This window comes from Kogia breviceps, chromosome 5 (assembly GCF_026419965.1).
Source record: "Kogia breviceps isolate mKogBre1 chromosome 5, mKogBre1 haplotype 1, whole genome shotgun sequence".
In the NCBI taxonomy this organism is placed as follows: Eukaryota; Metazoa; Chordata; class Mammalia; order Artiodactyla; family Physeteridae; genus Kogia; species Kogia breviceps.
This window is the reverse complement of record NC_081314.1, coordinates 35422692-35439093: the sequence shown is the minus strand read 5'-3', so window position 1 is coordinate 35439093 and position 16402 is coordinate 35422692. Positions and strand designations below refer to the sequence as shown.

Here is a 16402-nt window from a genome sequence, read left to right as displayed (position 1 = left end):
AAGCAACATAAACAGCTAAAGAGTTTATCAACTTATTTTTTCTTTCCATGATATTATGTTAGCCATTAGCTGATTTCTGAGATTTTAGGGTCAAACAAGGTAATGGATATATATGAATGACTGTCTTTTGCAAAACATGACCTGTGACACAGATAATAAATATTTAAAATGATTTATTTAAAGCTCACTATTACTTGTGGACAGGTTAAACCACACCACTGATTTCAACCAAAATTTATTTTACTTCTGAGTTTTCTAAAGAGGCGCCAACCCGAATTTTATTTTGGTTCTTTAACTTTTCATCGAAATTGGAAAAAAGAGAGAGAGAGAGAGAGAAATTGGTAGCAATACTAAATTCATGACAAGTCTATCACCAAAGTTTTATGAATGCCCTCTCTAAGAAAGTATACCACCAGGTGGACAATAAAATAAGTTTATGGTGTCCTCTGGTGAATGGAGACTTATTATATTTTGCTTTTATCTCAGTTTTAACATTGGCCCTCTATTTCCTGACTCATACTACTTTTTATTTAATTGGTTTGCTGTTTCAAACTGGCTGTTGTTGGCCTTGTAGCTGGTGAAGAACATTTCAAGAGGGAAGTAAAAAGTGGGAAAAAAAATACTGTTTTTGTTAATTTGGCTCCACATGGTTAGCCAGTCAGGAGAGCCAGGAGAGCTAATGTGGTTTTTTGGGTATGGTTAATTAAATCCCGTGCTGATGGCTTCTGTTTTAGGTATTAAGTCACCCACCTTGTTAGTAGATACTCTGCTCCAATAGCATTCGATTTAGCATTGGAGAATCATATTTTAAATGTTGACCTTTGTTCAGGTAACAGATGAAGGGCAAGATGATGGTCTGTGTGCAACTGACAAGAACTGATCATGAGATTTGTATGGGAGCTCACTCTATGTTTTAAAAACAAGATGGCAGGCAAGGAAGTGACACAGACAGGAGCCTTTCTTCACTTTTCCTTTTTTTTTTGTCCTTTTAAAAAATTATTATTTTTTAAATTGGAGTATAATTGCTTCACAATGTTCTGTTAGTTTCTGATGCACAACGAAGTGAATCAGCTCTATGTATACATATATACCCTCCCTCTTGGACCTCCCTTCCACCCCCACCATCCCACCCATCTAGGTCATCACAGAGCACTGAGCTGAGCTCCCTGTGCTATATAGCAGGTTCCCACTAGCTATATACTTTACACATGGTAGTGTATATAAGTCAATCCTAATCTCCCAATGTTCCCACCCTCCCCTTTCCCCCCTGTGTCCACATATCTGTTCTCATCAGAAACGCATCATATCTATGTCTGTGTTTCTATTCCTGCCCTGCAAATAGGTTCATCTGTACCATTTTTCTAGATTCCATGTATATGCGTTAATATATGATATTTGTTTCTCTCTTTCTGACTTACTTCACTCTGTGTGACAGACTCTAGGTACATCCACATCTCTACAAATGAACCAGTTTCATTCCTTTTTAGGGCTGAGTAACATAACATTGTATATATGTACCACATCTTCTTTATCCATTCATCTGTTGATGGACATTTAGGTTGCTTCCATGTCCTGGCTATTGTAAATAGTGCTGCAGTGAACATTGAGGTACATGGGTCTTTTTGAATTATGGTTTTCTCCTGGTATATGCCCAGTAGTGGGATTGCTGTGTCATATGGTAGCTCTATTTTTAGTTTTTTAAGGATTGTAAAAGAGCTGTATCAATATACGTTCCCACCAACAGTGCAGGAGGGTTCCCTTTTCTCCATACCCTCTGCAGCATTTATTTTTTGTAGATTTTTTGATGATGGCCATTCTGACCAGTGTGAGGCGATACCTCATTGTAGTTTTGATTTGCATCTCTCTAATAATTAGTGATGTTGAGCATCTTTTCATGTGACTCTTGGCCATCTGTATGTCTTCTTTGGAGAAATGTCTATTTAGGTCTTCTGCCCATTTTTGGATTGGGTTGTTTGTTTGTTTGATATTAAGCTCCATGAGCTATTTGTATATTTTGGGGATTAATCCTTTGTCCATTGCTTCCTTTACAAATATTTTCTCCCATTCTGAGGGTTGTCTTTTTGTCTTGTTTATGGTTTCCTTTGCTGTGCAAAAGCGTTTAAGTTTCATTAGGTCCCATTTGTTTATTTTTGTTTTTATTTTCATTATTCTAGGAGGTGGGTCAAAAAAGATCTTGCTGTGGTTTATGTCAAAGAATGTTTTTCCTATGTTTTCCTCTAAGAGTTTTAGAGTGTCCAGTCTTAAATTTAGGTCTTTAATCTATTTTGAGTTTATTTTTGTGTATGGTGTTAGGAAGTGTTCTAATTTCATTCTTTTACATGTAGCTGTCCAGTTTTCCCAGCACCATTTATTGAACAGGCTTTCTTTTCTCCATTGTATATTCTTGCCTCCTTTGTAATAGATCAGATGACTATAAGTGTGTGGGTTTATCTCTGGGCTTTCTATTCTGTTCCATTGATCTCTGTTTCTGTTTTTGTGCCAGTACCATCCTGTCTTGATATCTGTAGCTTTGTAGTATAATCTGAAGTGAGGGTGCCTCCAGATCCATTTTCCTTTCTCAAGATTGCTTTGGCTATTCAGGGTCTTTTGTGTTTCCATACAAATTGTAAAAACTTTAGTTGTAATTCTGTGAAGAATACCATTGGTAATTTGATAGGGATTGCATTGAATCTTTAGAATGCTTTGCGTAGTATAGTAATTTTCACAATATTGATTCTTCCAATCCAAGAACATGGTATAATTCTCCATCTGTTTGTGTCATCTTTGAGTTCTTTCATCAGTGTTTTATGGTTTTCTGAGTACAAGTCTTTTGCCTCCTTAGGTAGGTTTATTCCCAGGTATTTAGTTATTTTTGTTGCATTGGCAAATGGGATTGTTTCCTTAATTTCTCTTTCTGATCTTTTGTTGTTAGTGTATAAGAATGCAACTTTTTCAAATACATTGATTAGGTCTATTAGTTTTCTGGTGGCATTTTTAGGATTTTCTATGTATAATATCATGTCATCTGCAAACAGTGACAGATTTACTTCTTCTTTTCCAATTTGTATGCCTTTTATTCCTTTTTCTTCTCTGATTGCCGTGGTTAGGACTTCCAATGCTTTGTTGACTAGTAGTGGTGAGAGTGGACATCCTTGTCTTGTTCCTGATCTTAAAGGAAATGCTTTCAGTTTTTCACCATTGAGAATAATATTGAGAACCATGTTTGCTGTGTGTCTGTCGTACATGGCCTTTATTATATTGAGGTAGACTCCCTCAATGCCCACTTTCTGGAGAGTTTTTATCATAACTGGGTGTTGAATTTTGTCAAAACTTTTTCTGCATCTATTGAGATGATCATATGGTTTTTATTCTTTAATTTGTTAATACTGGTGTATCACATTGATTTGCGTATATTGAAGAATCCTTGCATTCCTGGGATAAATCCCATGGTACATGCTCCTTTTAATGTGCTGTTGGATTCTGTTTGCTAGTATTTTGTTGAGAATTTTTGCGTCTATGTTCATCAGTTATATTGGTCTATAATTTTCTCTTTTTTGTGATATCGTTGTCTGGTTTTGGTATCAGGGCGATGGTGGCCTCATAGAATGAGGTTGGGAGTGTTCCTTCCTCTGCAATTTTTTGGAAGAGTTTGAGAAGGATAGGTGTTAGCTCTTCTCTGAATGTTTGATAGAAGTTGCCTGTGAAGCCATCTGGTCTTGTACTTTAGTTTGTTGGAAAATTTTAAATTACAGTTTCAATTTCATTACTTGTGATTGTTCTGTTTATATTTTCTAATTCTTCCTGGTTCAGTCTTGGAGAGTTGTACCTTTCCAAGAATTTGTCCATTTCTTCCAGGTTGTCCATTTTATTGGTATATAGTTGCTTGTAGTAGTCTCTTATGATCCTTTGTATTTTTGCAGTGTCAGTTGTAACTTCTCCTTTTTCATTTTTAATTTTATTGATTTCAGTCCTCTCCCTTTTTTTCTTGATGAGTCTGGCTAAAAGTTTATCAATTTTGTTTATCTTTTCAAAGAACCAACTTTTAGTTTTATTGATCTTTGCTTTTGTTGTCTTCATTTCTATGTCAGTTATTTCTGCTCTCATCTTTATGATTTCTTTCTTAATACTAACTTTGGGGCTTTTTGTTGTTGCTGTTGTTCTTCTTTCTCTAGTTCCCTTAGGTGTAAGGTTAGTGTGTTTATTTGAGATTTTTCTTGTTCTTGATGTGAGATTTAATTGCTATAAACTTCCCTCAGAACTGCTTTTGCTGCATCCCATAGGTTTTGGGTTATTGTGTTTTCATTGTCATTTGTTTCTAGGTTTTTTTTTTTTTCTTGTTTGATTTCTTCAGTGATCTCTTAGTTATTTAGCAGTGCACTGTTTAGCCTCCATGGTTTTGTGCTTTTTACAGTTTTCCTATAATTGATTTCTAATCTCATAGCATTGTGGTTGGAAATGACGCTCAATATGATTTCAATTTTCTTAAATTTTCCAAGGCTTGATTTGTGACCCAAGATGTGATCTATCCTGGAGAATGTTCCATGTGCACTTGAGAAGAAAGTGTTTTCTGCCATTTTCTGGTGGAATGTCTTATAAATATCAGTAAAGTGTGTCTGGTCTATTGTGTTATTTAAAGCTTGTGTTTCCTTGTTTATTTTCTGTTGGGATGGTCTGTCCATTGGTGTAAGTGGAGTGTTAAAGTCCCCCACTATTATTGTGTTACTGTCAATTTCCCCTTTTATGACTTTTAGCATTTGCCTTTTGTATTGAGGTGCTCCTATGTTGGGTGCATAAATATTTACAATTGTTATATCTTCTTCTTGGATTGATCCCTTGACCATTATGTAATGTTGTTCCTTGTTTCTTGTAATAGTCTTTATTTTAAAGTCTATTTTGTCTGATATGAGAATTGCTACTCCAGCTTTCTTTTGACTTCCATTTTCATGGAATATCTTTTTCCATCCCCTCACCTTCAGTGTGCATGTGTCCCTAGATCTGAAGTGGGCCTTTTGTGGACAGCATATATACAGGTCTTGTTTTTATATGCATTCAGCCAGTCTGTGTGTTTTGGTTGGAGCATTTAATCCATTTTACATTCAAGGCAATTATCTATGTGTGTGTTCCTATTACTATTTTCTTAATTGTTTTGGGTTTGTTTCTGTAGGTCTTTTTCGTCTGTTGTACTTCCCACCTAGAGAAGTTCCTTTAGCATTTGTTGTAAAGCTGGTTTGGTGGTGCTGAATTCTCTTAGCTTTTGCTTGTCTGTGAAGCTTTTGATTTCTCCATTGAATCTTAATTAGATCCTGCTGGGTAGAGTAATATTGGCTATAGGTTTTCCCCTTTCATCACTTTAAATATATACTGCCACTGCCTTCTGACCTGCAGAGTTTCTGCTGAAAAATCATCTGAAAACCTTATGGGAATTCCCTTGTATATTATTTGTTGCTTTTCTCTTTCTGCTTTTAATATTTTTTCTTTGAATTTAATTTTTGTTAGTTTGAGTAGTACGTGTCTTGGTGTGTTTCTACTAAGGTTTATCCTGTATGGGACTCTCTGCGCTTCCTGTTGGGTGGCTGTTGCCTTTCCCATGTTAGGGAAGTTTTTGACTATAATCTGTTCAAGTATTTTCTCAGACACTTTCTCTTTCTCTTATTCTTCTGGCACCCCAATAATTCGAATGTTGGTGCATTTAATGCAGTCCCAGAAGTCTCTGAGACTGTCCTCAATTCTTTTCATTCTTTTTTCTTTATTCTGCTCTGCAGTATTTATTTCCACTATTTTATCTTCCAGGTCACTTATCCATTCTTCTGCCTCAGTTATTCTGCTATTGATTCCTTCTAGAGTATTTTTAATTTCAGTTGTTGTGTTGTTCATCACTGTTTGCTTCCTCTTAAATTCTTCTATGTCCTTGTTAAACATTTCTTTTATTTTCTCCATTCTGTTTCTGAGATTTTGTATCATCCTTACTATCATTACTCTGAATTCTTTTTCAGGTAGGTTGCCTATTTCCTCTTCATTTATTTGGTCTTGTAAGTTTTTACCTTGTTCCTTCGTCTGTAATATATTTTTTTGTCATCTCATTTTGTTTTTGATGGGTGGGGCTGTGTTCCTGTCTTGCTGGTTGTTTGGCCTGAGGCTTCCAGCACTGGAGTTTGCAGGCTGTTGGGTAGAGCTGGGTCTTGTTGCTGAGATGAGGACCTCTGGGAGGCCTCATCCCGATTAATATTCCCTGGGGTCTGTGGTTCTCTGTTAGTCCAGTGGTTTGGACTCAGAGCTCCCACCGCAGGAGCTCAGGCCCAACCCCCAGCCTGGGAACCAAGATCGCACAAGCCAGGTGGCACAGCCAAAGAAAAAAAGGAATAGAACAATAACAAAGAATGAAAGTAAAATAAAATTAGAAAAATAAAAAATATATTATAAAAAATAAACGTATAAATGAAACAACAACAAGGTAAAAGAGAACCACAATAGGAAAAAAAAGGCCAGAAAAGGCCATGGCTGTGGGAAGTGGAGTTCAGGTGGGGGCAGGGCCTAGGCAGGGTGGGTCTTAAGTGCGAGAGTGGCTTAGGCAGGGGGCAGACCTAGGCTCATGACCCAAGCAGCCAGAAAAGGCCCCGGAGGTGTGGGGGGCAGGGCTTAGGCTCAGCACCGTACAGCTGGAGGGGGCCTTGGTGTGCGGAGGTTTAGTCCAGTACCTGAGTGGGCAGAGGAAATGCTGGCCATGTTCCCTTCTGATCCTCTGATCACCCAAACATCTCTCCATGTCTCCCTGATCCCCTCTTAGTGAGTGGGCCCCTCCCCTTCCCCAGCTGCCCCTCAGGTGTGCTGGTCCCGTTCTGCCTCTACTTCTCCTCCCCTCTCACTCCGCTCCACCATCCTACCCACTCACTCGGGGGTTTCCCCTGTCCCCTTAGGTGTCTGAGGTCCTGCACCAGCACCTGGTAGGTTCCCTAGTTGTCAGGAGATGCAAACTTCGCATCCTCCTACTCTGCCATCTTCTCTTTTCTGTCTCCTAGAATTCTTTTCCATGAGAAAGGAATAATTCTAGTGCATTTTGTTTTCCTCATGCTTCTTGGATTCTCACCAGCAGGTTTTTACAGTCCGTTGCTTGCCTCTCAGATTAGAAGAATGCTGGCATATTTTAACAGTTTCCTAGGATTCAAACAGCCTTTAATTAACAGCCAATTGATGCTTTGGAATGTTACCAAAGTATGAGAGACATAACAGGGAGATGGGCTCCTTTCAGCTTCTGAATGCAGTGGAATCCTAGAACAGGGGGCAGAGGTGGGAGTCCCTTGCAAACAGCCTTTGCCCACTGGTATGCAAAGGAGCTGTCTGTGTTGCCATAATATTCCATTGCCTGCTCATTGGTGACCTTCTAAATTCCACCTACTCATGACTGGGAAGGAAGGGGGCAGCTAGTCTTGAATGTTTAAAGCCACAGGGGTGCTAAATAGCTCAGGGATCACATGATATGTAGTTGGATTTGCTGGTTTTAACCCTCCAGTTGCCAGGGACGTAAGGTACAGCTGCCGGCATTTGTGTTAAGTTTCTTTTCTGTGCCAGGTTCATGTCATCTTGCTGCCAGAGTTTTGGATGCAGTGGAAAAGAGCAGTTCTGTAAAAGAATCCCTCAGACTGCATGCATATTTTGAGCAGGAGTTAGTTTTCAAAGAGGGATGGAGGAGCATTGGAGGGTTTTTCCCTTTGAATCAAGGGATGTTGCTTATAGATTTGTAGCTGACTCAATCGAGGGTTGTAGGCAGGAAAAGAAGGATGGATTGGGGAGTATGAAATGTTTGAAATGTTAACAATTCCTTATGTAACCAGATAGTTATAATCCAAGAGGGAAAAAGGAGCAGCTCAACTGGTTTTCTCTGCTTAATGGCACATCTGCTTGTTGGCTGGTTCCCAGTTGAGGTCAATACACTCCATGGCTTGTTTTTTTCCAGTGACCCATAAAGCTGGCCTTTTGGTCTCAAAAGATACCTTGGTGTTTGTGTGTTGTGTGTTTAATATGCACCATGTCCCTGATCACTCCCTTTGTTCTCCTCTATGCAGGTGGTACATGCCAGAGCCCTGCTCTCCCAGCCCTGGTCCGTCCACCAGCCCCTCCTTTGCAACCATCGCTGGATATTAAACCGTTTCTTCCGTTTCCTCTTGACACTGCGGCCGCAGTCAACCTCTTCCCCAATTTTAATGCGGTAAGTCCCACATCATCTGCATATGCCAGGTACTGGAAAACCTTAAGGGCCAGGAGTGAGCTGCTCACTACCTCTCATTTACTCTATGCTTTGTTCCATAGCTTGTCTGAAAGCACGACAAGGTTAGTTGTCTGCCTGGTTGTGTAAGGTCCCCAGAGCCAGGCTCCTTCAAAGAGAAAATGAAAAGAGATGTAATCTGATTAGGTTGATCATGAATTCATGTCTCCCTTTTAGTGTCTTTTTGGACAACACTAACCATTTTATTAGTTTCTTTTCCATGCCAAGTTCAATTTAATTGAAATTTAATGACTGTGTTAGAGAGCATTCAAATTCAAGTAGATGTCTAAAAACTTAAACATGTGTTTCTTCTCTCTGGGCCTTCTACTTTAATTTTCAAATCTGTTATTTCTTTTCTGATTTAATAAAGAGGACCCTTATAATCACACTAGAGATACATTCCATGTATACAGCATATTTTCCCTCTTAACTTAAAACAATGTAGGGTTCTGGTACCAAGAATTTTCATTTTTTTTTTCTTCCTGCTCAGGCACAGTTCCTCAACTTAAGTCTTTCTTAAATCACCTTGTTTTGGGGGCTTTGTCAACAGCCTTCTCAAGAAAAGTTCAATACTTACCCCTGTTTTCACTCTTAAGCATGTCTTTATAAGTGGACAGATTCCTCATATTTATCATCATCTTTTTTTGTACAAGCAGTGAGAATATTCCTAGGATGGAAATAGAAATAAGGGTTGAAAAAGTTAGAAGCCAGTAAGTGACTTTTTTTTCTAGTATCATCTGATTCAGCTTTCAGCAGTTGTTATAATGCAGGTCTGAGTTTATCAATGACAGGACATGTCAACACAACCAAGGTGAAGGGGATTAGGATGCAAGGTCTCTGAATGCCCAGTGAGCTAAATAAAACAGATTTCTTACTGCAACACCTTACCCCCATGATGGATTTTTAAAAATCTGCCCACAATTAGATCATTCTCCTTCAGGAGACAGAAGTGGCTCTTATTTATTTTAATCATGCTTTGTCATGGGAACTTTGGACCTGCCAAGGAGATGGTATGGTTACATGCTAGCCTTTACTAAAGGACGAGGGAAAATCACAGCGATTTCTTTGCTTTTGGGAGCATGAAGGATTTTCCATAGGAATATTATTTTGAAATTGATGGAACCTAAATAGAGCAGCATAAAGATCATATTTCCAAAGTAGAGGTTTCTAATTCTAGGTATTTCAATAAGAGTAGAGGAAAAAATTGCTCAGAATCAAATTTCCTGATTCTTGAATGACCACAGTAAAGTCCCTGGGTTTCCTCTCTTTGAGCTCTTTGCCTGATCCACTGTTAAGTGGCTTCTGGGCACCATTTTGCTTCCCACGACCCAGAGATGATCCATCAGGGTGCTTTACCTGGCCTCTGAGACTACTTGGCCTCCTGTCCCTCACGTCTCATATCAGCTTTAGAGAAGCTGAGGTACAATTCCTGGAAGGTTGTAAAAGGTTGGGTTTTCAACTTTTGATTTGCCCTTTGGGAAACATTAAAAGCAAAATTATTAATTTGATTGACAATGAGTATTATTTGTCATAAAACAAAGATGAGTGATATGTTGAGCCATAGGACACTACTGAGCAAATGTCGTAATCCTCTTTGGTACTGTTTCCTCATCTTTAAGATAAAGGGAGTGGACCTGATAATCTCTTCCTTTGGGGTTATCCCATTCAAAATAGTTGAGCTTTTGTGGGCAAAGACAGCATTGCATGGTGGTCAAGTTGGACTCTGAGCTAGAATGACTGGGTTCAAATCAGAGCTGCTTCTCAACCATCATCATGACCTTGGGTGAGTCACATAATCCTTATGTATCTCGATATCTTTGGTTGTAAAATGGGACTAATAACCTACTTTGTAGGCTTGTGGTCATGATTATGTGGGTTAAATCATTTAGAACAGGGCTTAGCATTAACAATCACTGTTTTAATGACAGGTATTATATTCATAAATAACCTGTAATTCCTTCTTATTTTGAATTTGGAAGTTCATTGACTAACTTATTGCCAAAGTTTTACTTGATTCTTTTTCTTCTATCATAATTTGGACTTGTGTTGTTATTTGTTCCATTTAAACTAAGAGACCCTCTGTTGCTCCACCTGTTGGTTATTTCCTTCTAGTGCTGGTCAAGCTGCAGCCAGTCATGAATTAAGCCATTCTTTGTTTCCAACTGAGTGGAATGGTTGCAAAGCCCCAAATCTGGTAGTTTTGGACCGAGAATTAGGATATAGAGCATCTCTTTAAGTAACAGCCTGAGTTCTTGATTTTGTAGCAGGTGTGATTCTCAATCTACAAATTCAGGGTGTATTAAATGTAACCTTTTATTGCTGTAAGTTGATTTTATTTCTGGCTCAAAAGCCCATTCCATTAGTCTGTAGCGAAGTGACATTTAATTGTTTTAGGATGTGCTAAGGCTCTAGAATCTAACAGATTATCCACCCAGCTTTTGGTGGGAGACTTCCTCTGTTCATCAAGTTATGTGTCCAGATAGGCAATCATGGTATGATGAGCCCCTAGTGAACATGGCCTTTTAGGCCCAAACTCTTGACTTTGAACACACAAACTGGTGAGGCTTTAGTGGTGCCTCCTGCCTAGATGTGCCACACTGCTATTACCTCTTTCCCACCCCACAGTCTTCTTTCATCTGACCTTTTGAAACAAAGTCCATGGTGATCAGAAACTGTTTTTCTGTTATATTTCTTCTCTGAAGATATGAGTATAGAATGGTCTATTTGGGATAAAGTGTGGCAGAATGGCAAAGGAAATAAATTTCAGTATACACATGTAACAAAATACATATGTGAATATCTGAGATTATTGTCCGTAAATAAGAGTATAAACCATTGGGTTCAGATGTGAGTCAGGAAGAATCATGAAACATCTGTTAAAAAACACACACACACAGTTATGAGAGAAAGAAAGAGATGTAGGATGTGACCTGGGCTATGGATATATAAAAGGACATTCAATAAAATCATTAGGATCCCTTACTATACTTAAAGCCAACTTTTAATGAGTAGCAACAGAAGCCATTCCCTTGACCTAGGGATGTTGTATCTCTGGTTGTTCCAGTAGCTTTCAGACAAGAGAAATTTTCCTTTAATTCCTCATATACCCCTACTCTACCCTTCAATCTCTTCACTGGAGTTTCAGTGCTTAGGACCATTCTTATCTCAGTGATCCCATTCTGCGTGTCCATTTCTTGAAAGGAACCAATCCTGGAAATAGGTAAATGGTATTTAGTAATGAAATATTTCTTTTCTAAGTAGTATGAGCTTGGTCCATTGAGTCAACTGCTAGTTATCAAGCACCTTCTATATGCTAGGAATAGTGATAACAAAATTTATGTTATGACCTCTGCCATGAAATAATTTAGTTTAAAAAGGAGAAGCTGACAAATAAATAAATATTTGTATATAGGGATGCTTTTATAGAGAATGATGTCTAGGATAGAATGGCTGCTCAAGGACAGGAGTGAAAGGCTGTCCTTATGTTTGTCTTAGTGAGGGATTGATGAGAAAAATAGAAACTCTTCTAGGCATGCTGACAGGAAGGGAATTGATAGAAGGATTTAGATGCTTAAAAAACATTTGGAGGTGTTGGGCAAACAAAGGTCAGGGAAGGCTGTTGCTGGCTCTTGGTTTTTCTACTTGCTTTCATGGAGTCGGGAAGTTGCAGAAATACAGGATGCCCAGTAATCCCATTTACTTTCATCCAAATCCCATGATTTGGGATTTTTTTTAAAAAGATAACAATAGATTATAATCCATTAAATAAAATATGAATCCATGATTCCACACAGATATAATTAAACAGAGAGAAGGAAAAGCTTTTACTTCCAGTAGAATGCCTGTGAATAAGTGTAGGAGGAAAAATGAAAATAAAAAATTGGCATTTGGCAAACATTAAAGTTATTCAGCCAAGGGACATATAGGGAACAGGATATTTACACAGTCTCCAGATATTTCCACACAAATACTTACTAATTACAAAGAAAAAAATGAACTTTACAGTGGAGAAACCTAACAGGCACCATCTTACTCAAATGATCAGTGTTATAATCTGTAATTTTGCAAATAAAGATCATGTGCCACCCAGTAGGACACGATAAGACAACTTCACTAATGTGATATCTGAAAGATGTGTATCTCGAGTATTTAGTGGGCTCTTAATACTGAAAATTGCTGGCCGATACCTGTAGGAACGTACACCTCAGACTTCCTGTCTCTAGGATGTAAGGGGGAGCACACAAGAGCGGAAGCAGTGCTGAGTTGCCAACAGAAGACTTGGCATGATGGCAGAATGGAAAAGACTATTTAGAATCAGAAAAGCTAAAAGTTTCTGCAATCTTGGGCAAGAAGCTAAGTCCATTGGAGCCCCACTGTCCTATTCCATAAAAGGATAGTGGCTAACTATCTCTTAGGTTTGTTATCAGAGAGGTAGCTGAGTTTTAAAATGCTGGAAATGGAAGCAGAGAATGGTCTTGGGTAAGACCTTGGGATATTGTTTAGATTGGAGCTAACCTGTAAAAAATGGTTATACTCCCTGACAATTTTCTCCAAAGGTCTCGGAACTGCCTTTTTGTTTTTCATGTCTCTAACATATTTTCTTCATATTCTGCTGAGTCATGACAATAATGAACATTGAGAATGTCATTGAAAAGTACAAGTTTTGGAGGATATGTTGATGGGAGCTGACAGTGAACCTGACTCCGTGTTCCCCTCCCATGACTATATATCTTGTTGGCATAAAGATTAAATGAGTAAGCTCGACCTAGTGCACCAGCATGAGCCAGATACTCAGCAAATATTGAGTCTTGTCTCTTCCAGAAGATTCACAAGGAAGTGTAAAGAGATCATGCAGAGTGCAAAGAGGCAGAAAGGTGTGCAAATACAGGAGATGACTATTTTGCTTTTCAGTTTGCTCTGGCTAATATTCTTTAACAGTAAAAAAAAAAAAAAAAAGAGTAAATTAACCTAGAAATTTTGACTCTGTGCTGTTCCTCTGTGTAATATGACTTCATTGCCAGAGAGGGAGCAAATGGGGAGGAAGAAAGGGGGAAAAGAAAGAGGCTGAGAGAGAGACTGGCATCTGACTCCAGTTCTTATTTTTCAAAAACACTGACCCTACAAGCAACCAGCCATATAAACTTGAATGTGGCATTAGTTTGGGTTCAGAAGTTTTATCAGTTGGTGGGGGGCAGGAAAGTGGACTTGATGTGTCTTATAGGAGTGCTTCTCATAATTAGGATGCATGTGAAGAATCAAGGGAATCGTGTTATAAATGCAAATTCTGATTTAGTAGTTCAGGGATAGGGCCTGAGATTTTGAACATATGTGGGTAGAGGGAGGGAAAGCCAGGAGAATGACTACATATACTGGACACTTCTTAGACACTTCTGCAGAGTATCTCTTCATTCACTCAACAAATATTTATTGAGGGCCTACTATGTGCTGGGCCCTTAGGATTCAACAGCAAAACTAACAGGCCAAGTCTCTGCCACTGTGGAACTTGCTTTTTGGTGTATGTGTGGTGGGGCGTTGGGGACATTTGTAGTTATTGGTAGCTGCAGCTCTACCCCAAGCATGATCCTTCTACGGTGTGCTTTAGCTCCCAGAAATACTAGGAGCCTTCCTTATAGGATGACATTGTTCAGGACTTTGGTCATAGGTGCCATTTACTGAATGCTTAGTATGGACCATGTACCTGAAATCATCACTTGCATCCCAACTGGTTAAAAGCAAAATTTTGCTGTGAAATTTTTAAGCTTCTATGTGTGTCACAATCTCCAAATTGTTGGCGAGAAAAATACAGGAATGAGTTTTTCATTCATTTATTCGTTCAATGCTTTCTTCATTCTACAAACTTTTGAGACCACTGGAATAATTCTATAGATTGAAAACTGTGCCTCCTAAAAATAGCTCCATCAAAAGTGTCTGTTGTAAGGAGAGTACTAATAAGTATAACGGAGAGGATGAGGAGGGAGAAGAGGTAATTCATCTTTTACTCACTGATTCACTCTCTGGGCATTTGTTAGGCACCAACTATCTGTCTGACACTCTAGTAGATCTGGAAATACAAGAACAAGGTTGAAAAGAAGAAGAAGGAAGAGGAGAAGGGAAGGAGGAAGAGGAAGAACAGGAGGAGTGGGAGGAATCGTCTTTGTAACTATGGCATCAACCCAGTTGATTCATCACTCTTTAAAATACTTTTCTATCAGCAAGTGGTAAAGCATCTAGATATAAAAACACTACATTAGACAATAAGGTCTATGCAAGCACGAGGTGAAATAGTTAAAACGTTCTATAAAGAGCTCAGTAATTAAAGTCCTTTGAAAATAAGTGCTACCTGAGGCCAAGGGAAGGAGTGGTGACTTGGAGATGGCCAAGGAAAGCTATATGGTAAAAGTTAAGGTTTAATTTGGTATCTGTAATCGGTTCCATATTTATCTTTCATTAAGTTATAGAGCCTGGGATATCACAAAGACTCAATACACATGTCTTTTGTTTTTTTATTGAAATGTAGTTGGTTTACAATGTTGTGTTATTTTCTGGTGTACAGCAAAATGACTCAGATATATATATTCTTTCTCATATTCTTTTCCATTATGGCTTATTACAGGATATTGAATATAGTTCCCTGTGCTATACAGTGGGATCTTGTTGTTTATCTATTTTATATATAGTAGTGTGTATCTGCTAATCCCAAACTCCTAATTTATCCCTCCTCCACCCCCTTTCCCCCTTGGTAACCATAAGTTTGTTTTCAATGTCTGTCAACATACATTTCTTTTCTTTCTTTTTTTTTGCGGTACACGGGCCTCTTACTGTTGTGGGCCTCTTACTGTTGTGGCCTCTCCCATTGTGGAGCACAGGCTCCGGACACACAGGCTCAGCAGCCATGGCTCACGGCCCCAGCTGCTCTGTGGCATGTGGGATCTTCCCAAACCGGGGCATGAACCCGTATCCCCTGCATCGGCAGGCGGACTCCCAACCACCAGGGAAACCCAACACACATTTCTTGAATGAATGAGTGGAGGGTAGATGGATGCATGATAAAAAGACAGAAAGACAGATGATAGATAGATGATAGATAGATAGGAAAAATGCATGACAGATAACTAATAGAGGAGAAATAGTCATTACAGTTGTATCATATGAAACATAATTGGAGGAAATGTCTCAATGAAAATTTTAAAAATCTAAGTACTCACTGCTTCATATATTAGATTATTTCTATTTAACTGAAGTTATTAATTTATGCAATTATTAGGAAATATAAGGGAGCATACCATCAAGCCATCCCCTTAATATGCATTTATAATTTTATATTGGCTCATATATTTATTTACTCCGATTATATAAAAGGACAGTGATGTAAAAATCCCAGAGATTGCCTATAGAATGTACTCTAAAATCAGTCCTTTGTATTTTTCATTAACTATTTCATGTAAGTCCACAACGGTTGTCACCATAAAAATGTTGGTGAGGCACTTTAGGACTCTAAAAGGACAAATTTAAGTATGCTTAACATACAGAGATTGTTCTACAGGTTAAATATGATTTTATAATATTAGAGGTGAATGACAAAAATACAGAACTCAAAATAGAAAATTTCAAATTCAACTTTTTGTTATCTTCAGATATATAGCCTTTAGAATCTTTATTTCCTTCATCTTTAAAATGGAAAGACTACCATATTTACTGGCACATTTTGTCTCCTGTTTTTTCAAAAATTATTCTTGAGTTTTGATCGCCCCTGTGGCTCTGTACTTTGTTACCTGCTCCACTATGGGGATGCCTCCCCTCCCTCAGCCAGGATTAGAGTTAACAGAAACAGTGTTAATTACATCTACATTTGTTTGGTTCAGAGAGATGTCAATTAAATTCAGTTTACACGGAGAAGTTGAGGAAGATGGCGGAAAAGACGTGATCACCTTCCTCCTCACAGATACATCACAAATACGTCTACACGTAGAACTGCTCCTATAGAACACCCACTGAACTCTGGCAGAAGACCTCAGACCTCCCCAAAGGCAAGAAACTCCCCATGTACCTGCGTAGGGCAAAAGAAAAAAGAATAAACAGAGATAAAAGAATAGGGACGGGACCTGCACCAGTGGGAGGGAGCTGTGAAGGAGGAAAGGTTTC

The 16402-nt window shown here is 38.5% G+C and overlaps 1 protein-coding gene across 2 annotated transcripts in view; it reads left to right on the top strand.

Moving 5' to 3' along the window:
- Window positions 1–16402, top strand: part of ZNF385D (zinc finger protein 385D) — a 942431-nt gene that overhangs the window by 697034 nt on the left and 228995 nt on the right. For both annotated transcript variants that reach the window (XM_067033854.1, XM_059064167.2), the window contains one exon: window positions 8061–8203. In XM_067033854.1, the coding sequence (XP_066889955.1) occupies window positions 8061–8203 (143 nt within the window). The remainder of the gene's footprint in view (window positions 1–8060; window positions 8204–16402) is intronic.